The 16,785-nt window shown below is 42.0% G+C and overlaps 2 protein-coding genes across 2 annotated transcripts; both read right to left on the bottom strand.

Moving 5' to 3' along the window:
* Positions 1–11,090: 11,090 nt before the first annotated feature.
* Positions 11,091–12,530, bottom strand: LOC109778981 (protein BOBBER 1-like). The gene has a single exon (XM_020337565.4). The coding sequence runs from the start codon at positions 12,455–12,457 to the stop codon at positions 11,813–11,815; it is 645 nt and encodes a 214-aa protein (XP_020193154.1). The 5' UTR covers positions 12,458–12,530; the 3' UTR covers positions 11,091–11,812.
* A 692-nt stretch (positions 12,531–13,222) lies between these two features.
* Positions 13,223–16,552, bottom strand: LOC109778992 (probable gamma-secretase subunit PEN-2). The gene is made up of 2 exons (XM_020337574.4): positions 16,148–16,552; positions 13,223–13,680 (listed from the first exon to the last, which is right to left on the bottom strand). Exons 1-2 carry the CDS (start codon positions 16,482–16,484, stop codon positions 13,517–13,519), a joined length of 501 nt encoding a protein of 166 aa, XP_020193163.1. The 5' UTR covers positions 16,485–16,552; the 3' UTR covers positions 13,223–13,516.
* Positions 16,553–16,785: the final 233 nt, after the last annotated feature.

Raw genomic sequence — 16,785 nt, 5'->3', positions numbered from 1 at the left:
TTTTATGGATACCGATGCTTTCCGTGAATTTAGCACTAAATATGGACTTTACTCTGAGATAGTAGCTTCTTTCTGTGAATCCTTTGCTACTCATGTTGATCTCCCCAAGGAGAAGTGGTTTAAACATAATCCTCCCATTGAAGTAAAAATAGTTTCACCTATTAAAGTTGAAGAAAAGACTATCACTTATAATGATCCTATTGTTCCTACTGCTTATGTTGAGAAACCACCTTTCCCTGTTAGAATAAAGGATCATGCTAAAGCTTCAACTGTTATCAAGAAAAGTAATATTAGGACACCCAAACCCCCTGAGCAAATTAAAGTTGAACCTAGTATTTCTATGGTTAAATATCTCTTGGCTGATAATATTGATGGGCATGTTATTTACTTCTGTGATGAATCTGCTAGAATTGCTAGACCTGATGCTAAAAATAAAAATAGACCTGTTGTAGGCATGCCTGTTATTTCTGTTAAAATAGGAGATCATTGCTATCATGGCTTATGTGATATGGGTGCTAGTGCCAGTGCAATACCTCATTCTTTATATGAAGAAATTATGCATGATATTGCACCTGCTGAGATAGAAGAAATTGATGTTACAATTAAGCTTGCCAATAGAGATATTATTTTACCAGTTGGGATTGTTAGAGATGTTGAAGTCTTGTGCGGGAAAGTTAAATATCCTGCTGATTTTCTTGTTCTTGGTTCCCCACAAGACAACTTTTGTCCCATTATATTTGGTAGACCCTCCTTGAATACTGTTAATGCTAGGATAGATTGCGAAAATGATGTTGTTACCATTGGTCTAGGGGACATGTCTCATGAGTTTAACTTTGCTAAATTTCGTAGACAACCCCGTGATGAGGAATTGCCCAGTAAGGATGAAATTATTGGTCTTGCTTCTATTGCCGTGCCTCCTAATGATCCTTTAGAACAATATTTGCTTGACCATGAAAATGATATATTTATGAATGAAAGAAGGGAAATAGATGAAGTATTCTTTAAACAGGGACCTATTCTGAAACACAACTTGCCTGTTGAAATCCTCGGGGATCCTCCTCCACCCAAGGGTGATCCCGTGTTTGAGCTTAAACCATTACCTGATACTCTTAAATATGTTTATCTTGATGAAAAGAAGATATATCCTGTCATTATTAGTGCTAACCTTTCAGAGCAAGAGGAAGAAAAATTATTGAAAACTCTGAAGAAGCACCGTGCTGCTATTGGATATACTCTGGATGATCTTAAGGGCATTAGTCCCACTTTATGCAGCACAAAATTAAATTGGAGAAAGACACTAAGCCGGTTGTTGATCACCAACGACGGTTGAATCCTAAGATGAAAGAAGTGGTAAGAAAAGAAATACTAAAGCTTCTGGAGGCAGGTATAATTTATCCCGTTGCTGATAGTCAGTGGGTAAGCCCTGTCCATTGTGTCCCTAAAAAGGGAGGTATTACCGTTGTTCCTAATGATAAAGATGAATTGATCCCACAAAGAATTGTTACAGGGTATAGGATGGCAATTGATTTCCGCAAATTAAATAAAGCCACTAAAAAGGATCATTACCCTTTACCTTTTATTGATCAAATGCTAGAAAGATTATCCAAACATACACATTTTTGCTTCCTAGATGGTTATTTTGGTTTCTCTCAAATACCTGTGTCACAAGAGGATCAAGAAAAGACCACTTTTACTTGCCCTTTCGGTACCTTTGCTTATAGGCGTATGCCTTTTGGTTTATGCAATGCACCTGCTACCTTTCAAAGATGCATGATGGCTATATTCTCTGATTTTTGTGATTTTCATGGATGATTTTTCCGTTTATGGAACTTCTTTTGATGATTGCTTGAGCAACCTTGATCGAGTTTTGCAGAGATGTGAAGAAACTAATCTTGTCTTGAATTGGGAGAAGTGCCACTTTATGGTTAATGAAGGTATTGTCTTGGGGCATAAAATTTCTGAAAGAGGTATTGAAGTTGATAAAGCTAAAGTTGATGCTATTGAAAAGATGCCGTGTCCCAAGGACATCAAAGGTATAAGAAGTTTCCTTGGTCATGCCGGTTTTTATAGGAGGTTCATTAAGGACTTCTCAAAAATTTCTCGGCCTCTGACTAATCTCTTACAAAAAGATATCCCTTTTGTCTTTGATGATGATTGTGTAGAAGCATTTAAAATACTTAAGAAAGCTTTGATATCTGCACCTATCGTTCAGCCACCTGATTGGAATTTACCCTTTGAAATTATGTGTGATGCTAGCGATTATGCTGTAGGTGCTGTTCTAGGGCAAAGAGTTGATAAGAAATTAACTGTTATTCAATATGCTAGTAAAACTCTAGACAGTGCCCAGAGAAATTATGCTACTACTGAAAAAGAATTTTTAGCAGTTGTATTTGCTTGTGATAAGTTCAGGCCTTATATTGTTGATTCAAAAGTAACTGTTCACACTGATCATGCTGCTATTAAATATCTTATGGAGAAGAAAGATGCTAAACCTAGACTTATTAGATGGGTTCTCTTGTTACAAGAATTTGATTTGCATATTATTGATAGAAAGGGAGCTGAGAAACCCATTGCAGACAACTTGTCTAGGTTAGAGAATGTTCTTGATGACCCACTACCTATTGATGATAGCTTTCCTAATGAACAATTAGCTGTCATAAATGCTTCTCGTACTACTCCATGGTATGCTGATTATGCTAATTACATTGTTGCTAAATTTATACCGCCTAGTTTCACATACCAGCAAAAGAAAAAGTTTTTCTATGATTTAAGACATTACTTCTGGGATGGCCCACATCTTTATAAAGAAGGAGTAGATGGTGTTATTAGACGTTGTGTACCCGAGCATGAATAGGAACAGATCCTACGCAAGTGTCACTCCGAGGCTTATGGAGGACACCACGCTGGAGATAGAACTGCACATAAGGTATTGCAATCCGGTTTTTATTGGCCTACTCTCTTCAAGGATGCTCGTAAGTTTGTCTTGTCTTGTGATGAATGTTAAAGAATTGGTAATATTAGTAGACGTCAAGAGATGCCTATGAATTATTCACTTGTTATTGAACCATTTGATGTTTGGGGTTTTGATTACATGGGACCTTTTCCTTCCTCTAATGGCTACACACATATTTTAGTTGCTGTTGATTACGTTACTAAGTGGGTAGAAGTTATTCCAACTAGTAGTGCTGATCATGACACCTCTATTAAGATGCTTAGAGAAGTTATTTTTCCGAGGTTTGGAGTCCCTAGATATTTAATGACTAATGGTGGTTCACATTTTATTCATGGTGCTTTTCGTAAGATGCTTGCTAAGTATGACGTTAATCATAGAATTGCATCTCCATATCACACACAGTCTAGTGGACAAGTAGAATTGAGTAATAGAGAGCTCAAATTAATTTTGCAAAAGACTGTTAATAGATCTAGAAAGAATTGGTCCAAGAAACTTGATGATGCATTATGGGCCTATAGAACTGCATATAAAAATCCTATGGGTATGTCTCCATATAAAATGGTTTATGGAAAAGCATGTCACTTACCTCTCGAACTAGAACATAAGGCATGTTGGGCTATTAAAGAGCTCAATTATGACTTCAAACTTGCCGGTGAGAAGAGGCTATTCGACATAAGCTCACTTGATGAATGGAGAACCCAAGCCTATGAGAATGCCAAATTGTTTAAGGAAAAAGTTAAAAGATGGCATGACAAAAGGATACAAAAGCGTGAGTTTAATGTAGGTGATTATGTGTTGCTATTCAACTCTTGTTTAAGATTTTTTGCAGGAAAACTTCTCTCTAAATGGGAAGGTCCTTACGTTATCGAGGAGGTCTATCGTTCCGGTGCCATAAAAATCAACAACTTCGAAGGCACAAATCCGAAGGTGGTGAATGGTCAAAGAATCAAACATTATATCTCAGGTAATCCCATAAACGTTTTAGACTCCGAAAAGGAATAGGTATGTGGTACGGTAAGTAAACCGACTCCAAAACAGTTCTAATGGAAAATTTTCTCCGTTTTGGAATATTTAAGAAAATAGGAAAATAAGAAGTAGTCTGGGAAGGACATGAGGCGTCCACGAGGGTGGAGTGCGCGCCCCCTGCCTCGTGGGTACCTCGTGTGCTCTCCGGACTCCGTTTTCTTGCACGATACTTCTTTTGGTTGGTAAAAATTCATTATATAATCCCCCGAAAGTTTTGACCACCGTACCACGCAAATATCCTCTGTTTTTGTTTCGAGCTGTTTTCTGTCAGAGTTATCAAGGCCGGGCATCATGTCGTCCTCCTCCTCCAACAATGAGGGCAACGATGCTTGGCTAATGAAGGTAGAGCTGAAGAGAGAAGAACCCGGGGAGATCAACAAGGGTGATAGGATCAAGAAGGCCATGGAGGATCAAGCCCCGGCGGCCGAAGAAGAAGACATCCTTCAACCTCATCACAATCTTCTTACCCCAACTGAGATTGAAGCTTTCAAGATGATTGAGTTAGCTCGCATACAAAATAAGTATCTCACACGTGAAAATATTTTGTTGAAGGAGCATATCACCGCACTCAAGGGCATTATCCGCAAATTGGAGGATCTCCTACGCTCGATGTGCGACTATCCATCATCACCACCATCTTCTTCACCAGCAAAGGAGAACTGAGTATCTGGTATGGGCACTCCCCTTGGCAACTGCCGAGCTTGGGGAGGTGCCCCAGTATCGTATCACCATCACACTCCTATCTTTACCTTTTTTTATTTCGATCCTTTTGGTAATATCTTGATCTAGTAGAATAAAGTTTTAGTATGATCTAGTTGTGAGTTTTGCTTTATAATTCTTCTATGTAATCGAGTCCGTGAGCTATATATAATAAAGATTAGTGTTGAGTCAAGGACTTGATTATCTTGCTATGATCTTGAGTGAATAAAAGAAATAGAAAGAATGAAAAGAATTGAAGAGATCATATTGATCTTATGGAGAGTAATGACTTCACATATAAAGAGTATGATGATTAAAAGTTGTTGAGAGTTGACAAATTAACATAGTTTTGGTCATCGTTGCAATTAATAGGAAGTAATAAAGAAAGAGAGGTTTTCACATATAAATATACTATCTTGGACATCTTTTATGATTGTGAGCACTCATTAAAATATGACATGCTAAAGAGTTGATGTTGGACAAGGAAGACAACGTAATGGTTTATGTTTTCTTATATCCGAAATAAAGTATATTGTCATGGATCATCCAACATGTTGAGCTTGCCTTTCCCCCTCATGTTAGCCAATTCTTTGCACCAAGTAGAGATACTACTTGTGCTTCCAACCCTTAAACCCAGTTTTGCCATGAGAGTCCACCATATCTACCTATGGATTGGGTAAGATCCTTCAAGTAAGTTGTCATTGTTGCATGCAATAAAAATTGCTCTCTAAATATGTATGATTTATTAGTGTGGAGAAAATAAGCTTTATACGATCTTGTGATGTGGAAGAAATAAAAGTGACGGACTGCATAATAAAGGTCCATGTCACAAGTGGCAATATAAAGTGACGTTCTTTTGCATTAAGATTTTGTGCATCCAACCCTAAAAGCACATGACAACCTCTGCTTCCCTCTGCGAAGGGCCGATCTTTTACTTTTATCTTCTACCTAATGCAAGAGTCATGGTGATCTTCACCTTTCCTTTTTACATTTTATCCTTTGGCAAGCACATTGTGTTGGAAGGATCCTGATATATATATATATATATATATATATATATATATATATATATATATATATATATATATATATAATTGGATGTAAGTTAGCATGAACTATTATTGTTGACATTACCCTTGAGGTAAAAGGTTGGGAGGCAAAACTATAAGCCCCTATCTTTCTCTGTGTCCGATTAAAACTCCATACCCATAAGTATTGCATGAGTGTTAGCAATTGTGAAAGACTATCATGAAAAGCTCTTACATTGACTCTTTCCGATGTTATGATAAATTGCAATTGCTTCAATGACTGAGATTATAGTTTGTTAGTTTTCAATGAAGTTTCTGATGCATACTTGGCATCGTGAATAGATTGTTACTTTATCGTAAGAAATCATATGACAATATTTATATATGTTGCTGCTATAAGAATGATCATGATGCCCTCATGTCCGTATTTTATTTTATCGACACCTCTATCTCTAAACATGTGGACATATTTATCGTTATCGGCTTCCGCTTGAGGACAGGCGAGGTCTAAGCTTGGGGGAGTTGATACGTCCATTTTTCATCATGCTTTTATATCGATATTTATTGCATTATGGGCTGTTATACTACATTATGTCACAACACTTATGCCTATTCTCTCTTATTTTACAAGGTTTAAATGAAGAGGGAGAATGTCGGCAGTTGGAATTCTGGGCTGGAAAAAGAGTAAATATTAGAGACCTATTCTGCACAACTCCAAAAGTCCTGAAACTCCACGGAAGTCATTTTTGGAATTAATAAAAAATATTGAGCGAAGAAAATACCAGAGGGGGCCCACACCCTGGCAACGAGGGTGGGGGCGCGCCCCCTGCATCGTGGGCCCTCTGGCAGGCCTCTGGTGCCCATCTTTGGCTATATGGTGTCTTCTACACTGGAAAAAATCAGAAGCAAGCTTTCGGGACGAAACACCGCCGCCACGAGGCGGAACCTTGGCGGAACCAATTTAGGGCTCCAGCGGAGCTGTTCTGCCGGGGAAACTTCCCTCCGGGAGGGGGAAATCATCACCATCGTCATCACCAACGATCCTCCCATCGGGAGGGGGTCAATTTCCATCAACATCTTCACCAGCACCATCTCCTCTCAAACCCTAGTTCATCTCTTGTATCCAATCTTTGTCTCCAAACCTCAGATTGGTACCTGTAGGTTGCTAGTAGTGTTGACTACTCCTTGTAGTTGATGCTAGTTGGTTTACTTGGTGGAAGATCATATGTTCAGATCCTTTATGTATATTAATACCCCTCTGATTATGAACATGAATATGATTTGTGAGTAGTTACGTTTGTTCCTGAGGACATGGGAGAAGTCTTGCTATAAGTAGTCATGTGAATTTGGTATTCGTTCGATATTTTGATGAGATGTATGTTGTCTCTCCTCTAGTGGTGTCATGTGAACGTCGACTACATGACACTTCACCATTGTTTGGGCCTAGAGGAAGGCATTGGGAAGTAATAAGTAGATGATGGGTTGCTAGAGTGACAGAAGCTTAAACCCTAGTTTATGCGTTGCTTCGTAAGGGGCTGATTTGGATCCATATGTTTCATGCTATGGTTAGGTTTACCTTAATACTTCTTTTGTAGTTGCGGATGCTTGCTAGGAGTTAATCATAAGTGGGATGCTTGTCCAAGTAAGGACAGCACCAATGCACCGGTCCACCCACATATCAAATTATCAAAGTACCGAACGCGAATCATATGACGTGATGAAAACTAGCTTGATGATAATTCCCATGTGTCCTCGGGAGCGTTTTCCTTCATATAAGAGTTTGTCCAGGCTTGTCCTTTGCTACAAAAAGGATTGGGCCATCTTGCTGCACTTTATTTACACTTGTTACTTGTTACCCGTTATAAATTACCTTATCAGAAAACTATCTGTTACCTATAATTTCAGTGCTTGCAGAGAATACCTTACTGAAAACCGTTTGTCATTTCCTTCTGCTCCTCGTTGGGTTCGACACTCTTACTTATCGAAAGGACTACGATAGATCCCCTACACTTGTGGGTCATCAAGCATCTAGTTAAACCATACATTGAAACTATGTAAAACCTTTCAATGCAACAACAAATGCGATCATAATCACAACCAAGGTAACAATTTATCCAACGGCATAATGATACCAAGCCTCGGTATGAATGGCATATTTTCTAATCTTTCTAATCTTCAACCGCATTGCATCCATCTTGATCTTGTGATCATCGACGACATCCGCAACATGCAACTCCAATATCATCTTCTCCTCCTCAAATTTTTTTATTTTTTCCTTCAAGTAATTGTTTTCTTCTTCAACTAAATTTAATCTCTCGATAATAGGGTCGGTTGGAATTTCCGGTTCAACTACCTCCTAGATAAATAAAATATATGTCAACTTGATGGGCATAATTGTCATAAACAATAAATGAACCAAATAGTTATAAAAGATAATATATACCACATCTGAATCATAGCCAGGACGAGGGCCGACGGGGGCGGATATCAAAACCATCGCACTATATAATAACAAGCAATGATAAAAGTAAGAAAATTAGACAAGTATCTATTTAAAGTAAGAATTTTTTTTTAGAAGAAGATAAGAACAAGAGGCTCACCACGGTGGTGCCGGCGACGAGATCGGCGCGGGCGATTGACGGCGGTGAAGACGGGGACGGGACGTGACAGACCGCTAAACCTAGACAAATCTCGGGGAAAATGGAGCTTGGAGGTCGAGCTTCGAGAGGAGAAAGCTTAACTAGTGTGGCTCGGGCATTTCATCGAACACCTCATGTGCATAGGAGGTGAGCTAGAGCACCCAAATGCCCTCCCCTCGCCGGCCAGAAAAACAGAGCACTGTGGAGTGCTCTGCTGCGGCGATGGGGTATATATAGGCAACTCATTTGTCTCGGTTCGTGGCTGGAACCGGGACTAAAGCCCCCCTTCTGTCCCAATTCGAGCCACGAACCGGGACAAATGTATGTGGGCCAGGAGCGAGGCCTATTGGTCCCGGTTCGTGCCAGGAACCGGGACAAATGGGTCCAGACGAACCGGGACCAATGCCCACGAGGCCCTGGCCGGCCCCCTGGGCTCACGAACCGGGACGTATGCCCCATGGGTCCCGGTTCGTGACTGAACCGGGACTAATGGGTTGGCCAGGCCTGAACCAAAGCCCTGTTTTCTACTAGTGTGACTGCATGGAAGTGGTGGATGTGATGCACTGGCTGCAATTTATGAAGACTGCACCTTTTTATGTCTCAATATCGATCATATTTCCTTTTGTCATTGTCCCAGGGAAGCTAATATGCCTGTGTATACTCTAGCTACCCATGTAGTGGATGCACGGAACATTTATTAGATTGTGGATCTGTGATTTCTTGGCAAGTGTACTTGCAAACGATGTAACAATTATTCCCAATGCAATATAAACTGCCATGATGAACTAACTCTTGCGAGGTTTCTTGGAGTAGAAAATTCTGCCTAATTATTCTTCATTGCTGAAATGGGCTACGCTCCAAATGACCCTCGGCTCATATTGGACTGGGCCTCTACCTCCCAGCCCAACAAAGGCCCAAGAAAGCCTGAAGCATCAAAATCTCCCAGGTCTAGTTCTCTAGAAATTAAAAAAAAAGCAATATATTTCTCTACGAAAAGTGATATATGAAAAAGGAAAAATAAGTTAAATTGGAGATGGGAGGTATCGAGCTTCGAGAGGAGAAAGCTTAACTAGTGTGGCTCGGGCATTTCATCGAACACCTCATGTGCATAGGAGGTGAGCTAGAGCACCCAAATGCCCTCCCCTCGCCGGCCAGAAAAACAGAGCACTGTGGAGTGCTCTGCTGCGGCGATGGGGTATATATAGGCAACTCATTTGTCTCGGTTCGTGGCTGGAACCGGGACTAAAGCCCCCCTTCTGTCCCAATTCGAGCCACGAACCGGGACAAATGTATGTGGGCCAGGAGCGAGGCCTATTGGTCCCGGTTCGTGCCAGGAACCGGGACAAATGGGTCCAGACGAACCGGGACCAATGCCCACGAGGCCCTGGCCGGCCCCCTGGGCTCACGAACCGGGACGTATGCCCCATGGGTCCCGGTTCGTGACTGAACCGGGACTAATGGGTTGGCCAGGCCTGAACCAAAGCCCTGTTTTCTACTAGTGTGACTGCATGGAAGTGGTGGATGTGATGCACTGGCTGCAATTTATGAAGACTGCACCTTTTTATGTCTCAATATCGATCATATTTCCTTTTGTCATTGTCCCAGGGAAGCTAATATGCCTGTGTATACTCTAGCTACCCATGTAGTGGATGCACGGAACATTTATTAGATTGTGGATCTGTGATTTCTTGGCAAGTGTACTTGCAAACGATGTAACAATTATTCCCAATGCAATATAAACTGCCATGATGAACTAACTCTTGCGAGGTTTCTTGGAGTAGAAAATTCTGCCTAATTATTCTTCATTGCTGAAATGGGCTACGCTCCAAATGACCCTCGGCTCATATTGGACTGGGCCTCTACCTCCCAGCCCAACAAAGGCCCAAGAAAGCCTGAAGCATCAAAATCTCCCAGGTCTAGTTCTCTAGAAATTAAAAAAAAAGCAATATATTTCTCTACGAAAAGTGATATATGAAAAAGGAAAAATAAGTTAAATTGGAGATGGGAGGTATCGATCCCCCTGCCTCTTACTAGCATTGATAAGCGTTCTACCAATTGAGCTACATCCCCATTGATATGCATTTAATCAATCAAGTCATCTAAGATTAATTAACTATGTTAGGAATTAATCAAACCAAGGTTAAATTACACTACCCATTCCAGCAGATGGGAGGTGTTTGAAGCAGAATTAATTAAGAGTAACCAGTCAGCTAAAGAACCAGCTCTTGAGAGGTTTTCTGAAGAAGAAGAAAAAACAGCAAACTTTGTAATTATTTGTCATGGATTGAGCCCCTCTACATACAAAACATCCTAAGAAATACTAATTAATACTCGATGCGGGCTTCTGTGCGCGTTCAGGCCTAGGCCCAGGATCCTGAGGCAAATATGACGCTCAACTTTCAGTCTAACTTTATGGCTATTTTGATGGAGATGGATTAGGAGCGTGAACATTTCAGCGGGTTGAGATCTCTCATGAGCATAGAAAATTAATTTTTTATGCCCATAATATAGTTAAGGCAGCCACTGTATTTGATGTGGGTAGTTTGCATTTTGGTTCGCCCAGAGGGTTATACTTGTATCCCTGTAAACATTAAGATTCTCCAGTTGCTGAAAAAAAGTGAAGCAGGGACTAATGGATGCTAAAAAAAAGACTATGACTAGTAAATTACCGGACATCAGTTAAAAAAATATAACAGAACATCTGCGCACCTAGGTTTCTATCTGTAGGAAAAACACTCCAAAGGTCACACAGAAACAGCAACCAAGTTATCATCATATGAATATCATTAGAAATAGTATGTGTATGATCGAAGCAGCAACAATTATTTACTCTGTTATAAAGGAAAAGAATAGAGCAATATTAATTCAGAGACCACTTAAGAGAATTCAGAGTCAATAGAGCTGTTTTCAAAGACATCATGACGTTTGGTCGGGCTGTTAGTAATTAAGTTCGGCATCGCCAACTTCAGGAAAGAGTCAAGCACCCACCAAAATCTGAAACATAAATACGTGCATATCATACCAGTGCATAGTTTTGGTTAGATAGAAAGTATTCAGTCGACAAGAACCTGCCTAAACTGTACATCCCAATGTCTGAACCTTTGAGATTGATGTCCCACTGATTCGCTTCGCTGCAGTGAGCACGAAGGCCTAATTTCTCATACACTTCATGAGCCAAACGGAAGATAAATTTTTCTGTAAACTTGATCAAAGTTTACAAAGTTTGAATTAAGATTTTTTTTTTGAAAGAACTAAGAAAGTCGACAAGAAGATTAAAAACATTGTTCACTTATATTTCGGAAGCATCGCGCATACTGTGACCGTCACAATAATAGACATAAATAAACAAACACTAAACCACAAGACACCGAAAATAGCAAAGTACGAGTACTAATTAAGGTAGTAAAAGCAATTTTCTCCATCTAAAATCTTATAAATTCATCGCCTTGGATCCTCGAACAGACAATCTAAGAAGGCATCTTCATCCCGGAGAAGTCCATGTCGGGGTACTGGGACTTGAGTTTCTTGAGCATGTCCTGGTTCTGCATCTCCTCACTGGTTGGCAAGCCCATCTGCTTCTGCCGCTGGTCGAACATCATCTTCTCCACGGTCTGCCTCGTCTCGGGGTCCAGATCCGAGAGCTTGCTGCTCTCCGGCTCGGCGCGCTGGGTGTCGATCTCGGGATCGCCCTTGATCACGGACTTCCACCACTCGCTCCGGTTGCGCTTGGTGAGCAGTATGGACAGCGACCTCCCGTCCTCGATGCTCCAGAAGCAGTCCTCGACCTTGACGGGCTTGTGGAGCTCGCCGTCGATGATGGGAGGCTGGCCCTTGAGCCCGACCTTGAGGTGGTCCTTCTTGATCTCGCAGACGACGGACCTGCCCTTGGTCCCTTCGGGGACGGGGACGGTGAGGTTCACCTCCGGCAGCTGCTGCGCCCACGAGTAGTTGTCCAGGTCGAGGCCGTTGCCGGAGTTTGGCTGCCTCCCCTTGCTCTCCTCCTCCTTCTTCTCCACCTCCGTGCTGCTGGTATCCTTCTTGGCGGCCGCCACCTGTTGCTGCTGCGGTGAGGTCTCATCCTCCTGCATGATGTCCTCGGAGATGATCGCCATGGCCGCCGCTCCGGCTCTGATCTGATCTAGGGTTTCGGTCGAGTCGAGGTCTCGGGTCGGGGTGGGGTTTCGATTGCAGATGAGTTTGATGATGAGGCTTTGGGCTTTGGGGTCCCGTTTATTTATATTGGGCTTGCGGCCGCCCCGGCCGGCTCGTGCACGGGCTGGATTCGTAATCCGCTTCGACCTCTGCCTTTTGAGTTTCTTTCTTGGTCAGTTTGAGTACGAAACGAATTCAAATTCAAAAAAATAGTATGAGTTCGGAACTAGTACGTCTCGTTTTCCAGCAGCAGACCTGCCGCGTTTTCCTTTGAAGATTTGTTTCCCCATGAAGTTTCTTGTGGAGGTTTGCTTGTGTGGGAGTAGGTTTCTGCCAAGGAAAAAAATAGTGTGCTATAAAAAATAGCGCCGCCACTAAAAATATGCTATTAGTGTGTATAGCGTGCTATTTTTTCCAGTGGTTTCTGCACAACACAGAAGGCACTATGGTGATGCGTGACTAGAACAATCCTGCTCATTCATGCTTGCTGAATGGAGAATTGCGTTGGTAGTGTAGGAAGATAAACATTTGTTTCTAGCAATGCAAGACACTAGAAGATGTAAGAAAGAAAGAAAGAAAGACAGTGGGTGAAGAACTGGAAACACTGACTAGATTTCCGGCCGTATTCCCCGCAAAATCCCTCGGTCGAAAAGAGATTACCTATGTTGTATACATAGATTATGTTTCCTGAATATGTTAGGTAGAACGTGCTTGACACACGGTAGTTAAGAGACAATCAGGCAGCAAACAAGCCAGCTCTTCAATACATTTTCTGCTAACTTTTTCCCCATAGCTGAAGTGGGCTGGTTCGACCCTACATTTACACATAAGATCCTTAATTACTCGAAACGGGCTTCTGTGCGCCCGTGGCAATACAACTGCTCAAGTGCCCAGCTTCAGTCTAAACCAGTGACTAACGACATGCCAGAACATCACGCACAAAGAAGTACTACCAGTGAGACATCAAATGGTCGGAGCAAAGCATGTCAGCCTTCTCGAAGCGATGTGTGCGGCGGAATCTACCCCATGAATCCGGTGAGACCGAGCTTGTCCGCCACATTGTACATCACGAGATCCTTCCACACCGGCCCGAACAGTCGCTCGCCTCCGACGATGAAAGTCGTGGCCCAGGTGAGGAGAACAGCAGCGAAGATGGTGAAGCCGACCGCGGAACGCACGACATCTGCAGAGGATCATTGAGAATGTGTAAGGAACTGCAAAAAATTGCATGGGCAACATAAGACAGTTCAAGTCCAAATGGGCAAGCAGCAGTAAAACTTGTGTAACACCAAACTGACTCTTAACAGAGATTATATTCTCATATTTATATTGCACCTTACACATCAATCCTTCTTATTTGCAACCTGGATGGACATACCATCAAAGGATCACAACTGTTTTAGCATAATATGACAAGTACTGTTCTGAAAACAGACAGCTATAAAGAGCAGAAAAAATGCTTTATCTCATCTCTAAAAGGTCATATATAGTAAGATGAAGTCCAGTAATAAGTACTAGCAACAGGGGAAATGATGCTAAGAAGTCACAAATGGGCTCAGATGACTATGCCGTCCACGTATGTCATGACAAGAAACTATAAACAACCTTTTTGATGTTTCTGAAAAGCAGCTCAAACTTTCTCCAGTCATTTCCAGATTTTCTCAATGGCAATAATAAATGTTGTCGCAAAGATATATCAGTAACAGGTATTTCTTAGATTCATTAAGATGCAAATGAGTGTAGGAGAAAACTGTTATTTCAAGAAATCATTTATATGACAATATGATTGTGTTAGTTTTACAGTAAACAACTTACTACACAGCACTGCCATTTTGGATTGCATGTAGCACTGTTGAGATGTTCATCCAAAGGATGCTCCAGATTACACTATGCCGAGTGTGCTTTATTTTGCATTTGGTGACATAAAAGTATCAAGAAAAGCTGAAAGTTTTCCTGGATTAAACAGTGATAAATTTGATCCTTCTTATTTGGTAACTTGTACCCCCCCTGTAAAGAAATATAGGAGTGTTTAGATCACTACTTTAGCGATCTAAACACTCTTAAATTTCTTTACAGAGGTAGTACCATTTATTCATAAGATTTCTCTTACTTCCTGACCACCTGCACCTAAGGTCATTCCATGACAGTTTGATTTATTTAAGGTCTGACAGTGTGCAATGTAGAGTGTAGCTCAAAGAGACAATGAGTTGCAAATTCTCACTATGTTTAGATGCAAATTTTCACTATGTTTAGATGAGTACACCATCAGCCTACAGAACAGAGTTTGTGCTGTGAATCTTGTCCACTATTACAAGCAGAATAGCATGTCCTTGTGGATCACGGAACCTAGAAACCAAGTAAGCTTAACTGAACAATTGTTTGTTTGGTTGTCAATGGAAGCGCTTGTATGTTTCCCCTGGTGATAACTCTGCATTCTGAGATGAACACTAATTAACTAGAATGGTTCGGTTCAAGACATCCAAAGTTCATGCAAAGATTAGTCATCTGCTTAAGCCGTTAAGCCTGACTAAGATAGCATGACTCAACTGAAATTCAGTAATCGACCAGTTATCTGCTTAAGCCATTTGCTCATCTGATCTCTTACTTCCTGACCACCTGCACCCTAAGGTTATTCTGTGATAGTTCTGTTTTCTTGAAGGACCAAAGTACCAAACAGTGTGCAACATAGACTGCATTGTTCCAAATATCGACCAGTTAATCGGCATCTCGGTCAGTTAATCGCTACTCGGTGGGTTACTGCATAGCTGATTAACTGATTTATCGGCCGATTAAGTGGAAAATTCGCCTATTTATCCCTACTCGGCACCCGAGTGATATGGTACCAGATACTGATATCCTGAACATTGATAGACTGTAGCACCAAAGTGCCAATGAGCTGTAAACTTTCACTATGTCCAGATGTACACAGCATCAACCTATATAACAGAGTTTGAACTGTGAATCTTGTCCACTATTACAAGCAGAATAGCATGTCCTTATGGGTCACAGAACCTAGAAGACAAGTAAGCCTCTCTGAACAATAGTACGTCTGAAAGAAGGCCAAAGAAAGAACCTGTATGTTTCTCTCGATGATAACTCAGCATTCTGAGATAAAAGACCAATTAAGTAGAATTCGGCTCAAGACATTCAACATTCATGCAAAAACTAGCCATCTCCTTAAACCCGGCTAACATATCAGTCCACAGATGCGCCTCAAAGCAACCAGACCATAATCAGAGTCCACAAGACTGAACTGAAATTCAGCAATCAACCACAACTAACAGCCAAGGATCAACCTCTAACAGCGGTCTCGGGTCTGAACATGCCAACACAACTTATTCAGAGACCACCAAAATCTCCAAACATTGCTAGAACAGGAGAACTATAGAGATAGTTTAATCCCCCTAAGAATAACCGATGACTAAGCCGTGACCAAATAACGTGTTATCGCAGCGTGGTCTCGGCACTAAAATTGGTAATCTCGGCACTAAAATTTCAGGTAAATCACCAACGATTGCAAGCTTGGAGGGCACAATCGAACTTAACAAGATCATTCAGACAGATCAAGAGATGCGTGTACCAACAGAATGAGATCTACTCCGACTGCAGGAGAAAGCAACAGAAGGGGATCGGGTGGGGGGTTAGCTTACAGGGGCGGATGGGGGCGAAGGCGGGGGGCGAGGAGGCGGCGGGGGAGCGGAGGACGGGCCAGAAGTAGCAGCAGTTGATGGCCCAGAGGAAGGGGAGGCAGGCGAAGCCCCAGAGGAAGAAGCGCCGCGCGTGGCCCTCCGCCTCCTCCAGCGGCATCCCCAGGGGCCCGTCCACCGTCGCCCAGACCGCCGGCGGGGGCGCGCGGCGCTGGGCCGCCGCGGAGGAGGAGGAGGAGGGTGTCCGCCCTCGGCCGGCGGCTGCCGGCGGCGGGCGCGCGCGGGGGAGGAGGCCGGACTCCTCGTCCGCGGGCACCCCTGCTGCAACCCTCGCCTCCATGACTAGTCTCCGTGTGTTTTTTTTTCCTTCCCGGTCGTTGCTGGGTTTCCCCTCTTCCCCAAATACCCCCCAAATCACAATAGTACTAGTACTCCTTTATAAACAAAAATGTCAAAATTTAAGAATTTAAACTTGTATCTCTCCGTCTCAAAATAAGTGCCCTAATCTTAGTACAACTTTGTACTAAAGCTAGTACTAAGTTGAGACACTTGTTTTCGGACGGAGGGAGTATTTGTTTTGTGTTGGGATACCGTAGAAGTTTTTTTTTTAAGATCGTTATGGCTAGCTTTATTAATATCAA

Source organism: Aegilops tauschii, chromosome 3 (assembly GCF_002575655.3).
Source record: "Aegilops tauschii subsp. strangulata cultivar AL8/78 chromosome 3, Aet v6.0, whole genome shotgun sequence".
NCBI lineage: Eukaryota > Viridiplantae > Streptophyta > Magnoliopsida > Poales > Poaceae > Aegilops > Aegilops tauschii.
This window is presented reverse-complemented; position numbering and strand designations above follow the sequence as displayed.

Coding starts and splice junctions, on each gene's coding strand:
- LOC109778981 (XM_020337565.4), bottom strand. CDS start 12,457: ATGGCGATCATCTCCGAGGACATCATGCAGGAGGATGAGACCTCACCG.
- LOC109778992 (XM_020337574.4), bottom strand. CDS start 16,484: ATGGAGGCGAGGGTTGCAGCAGGGGTGCCCGCGGACGAGGAGTCCGGC. Junction 13,681..16,147: donor CTTCGCCCCCATCCGCCCCT/GTAAGCTAACCC, acceptor GATCCTCTGCAG/ATGTCGTGCGTTCCGCGGTC.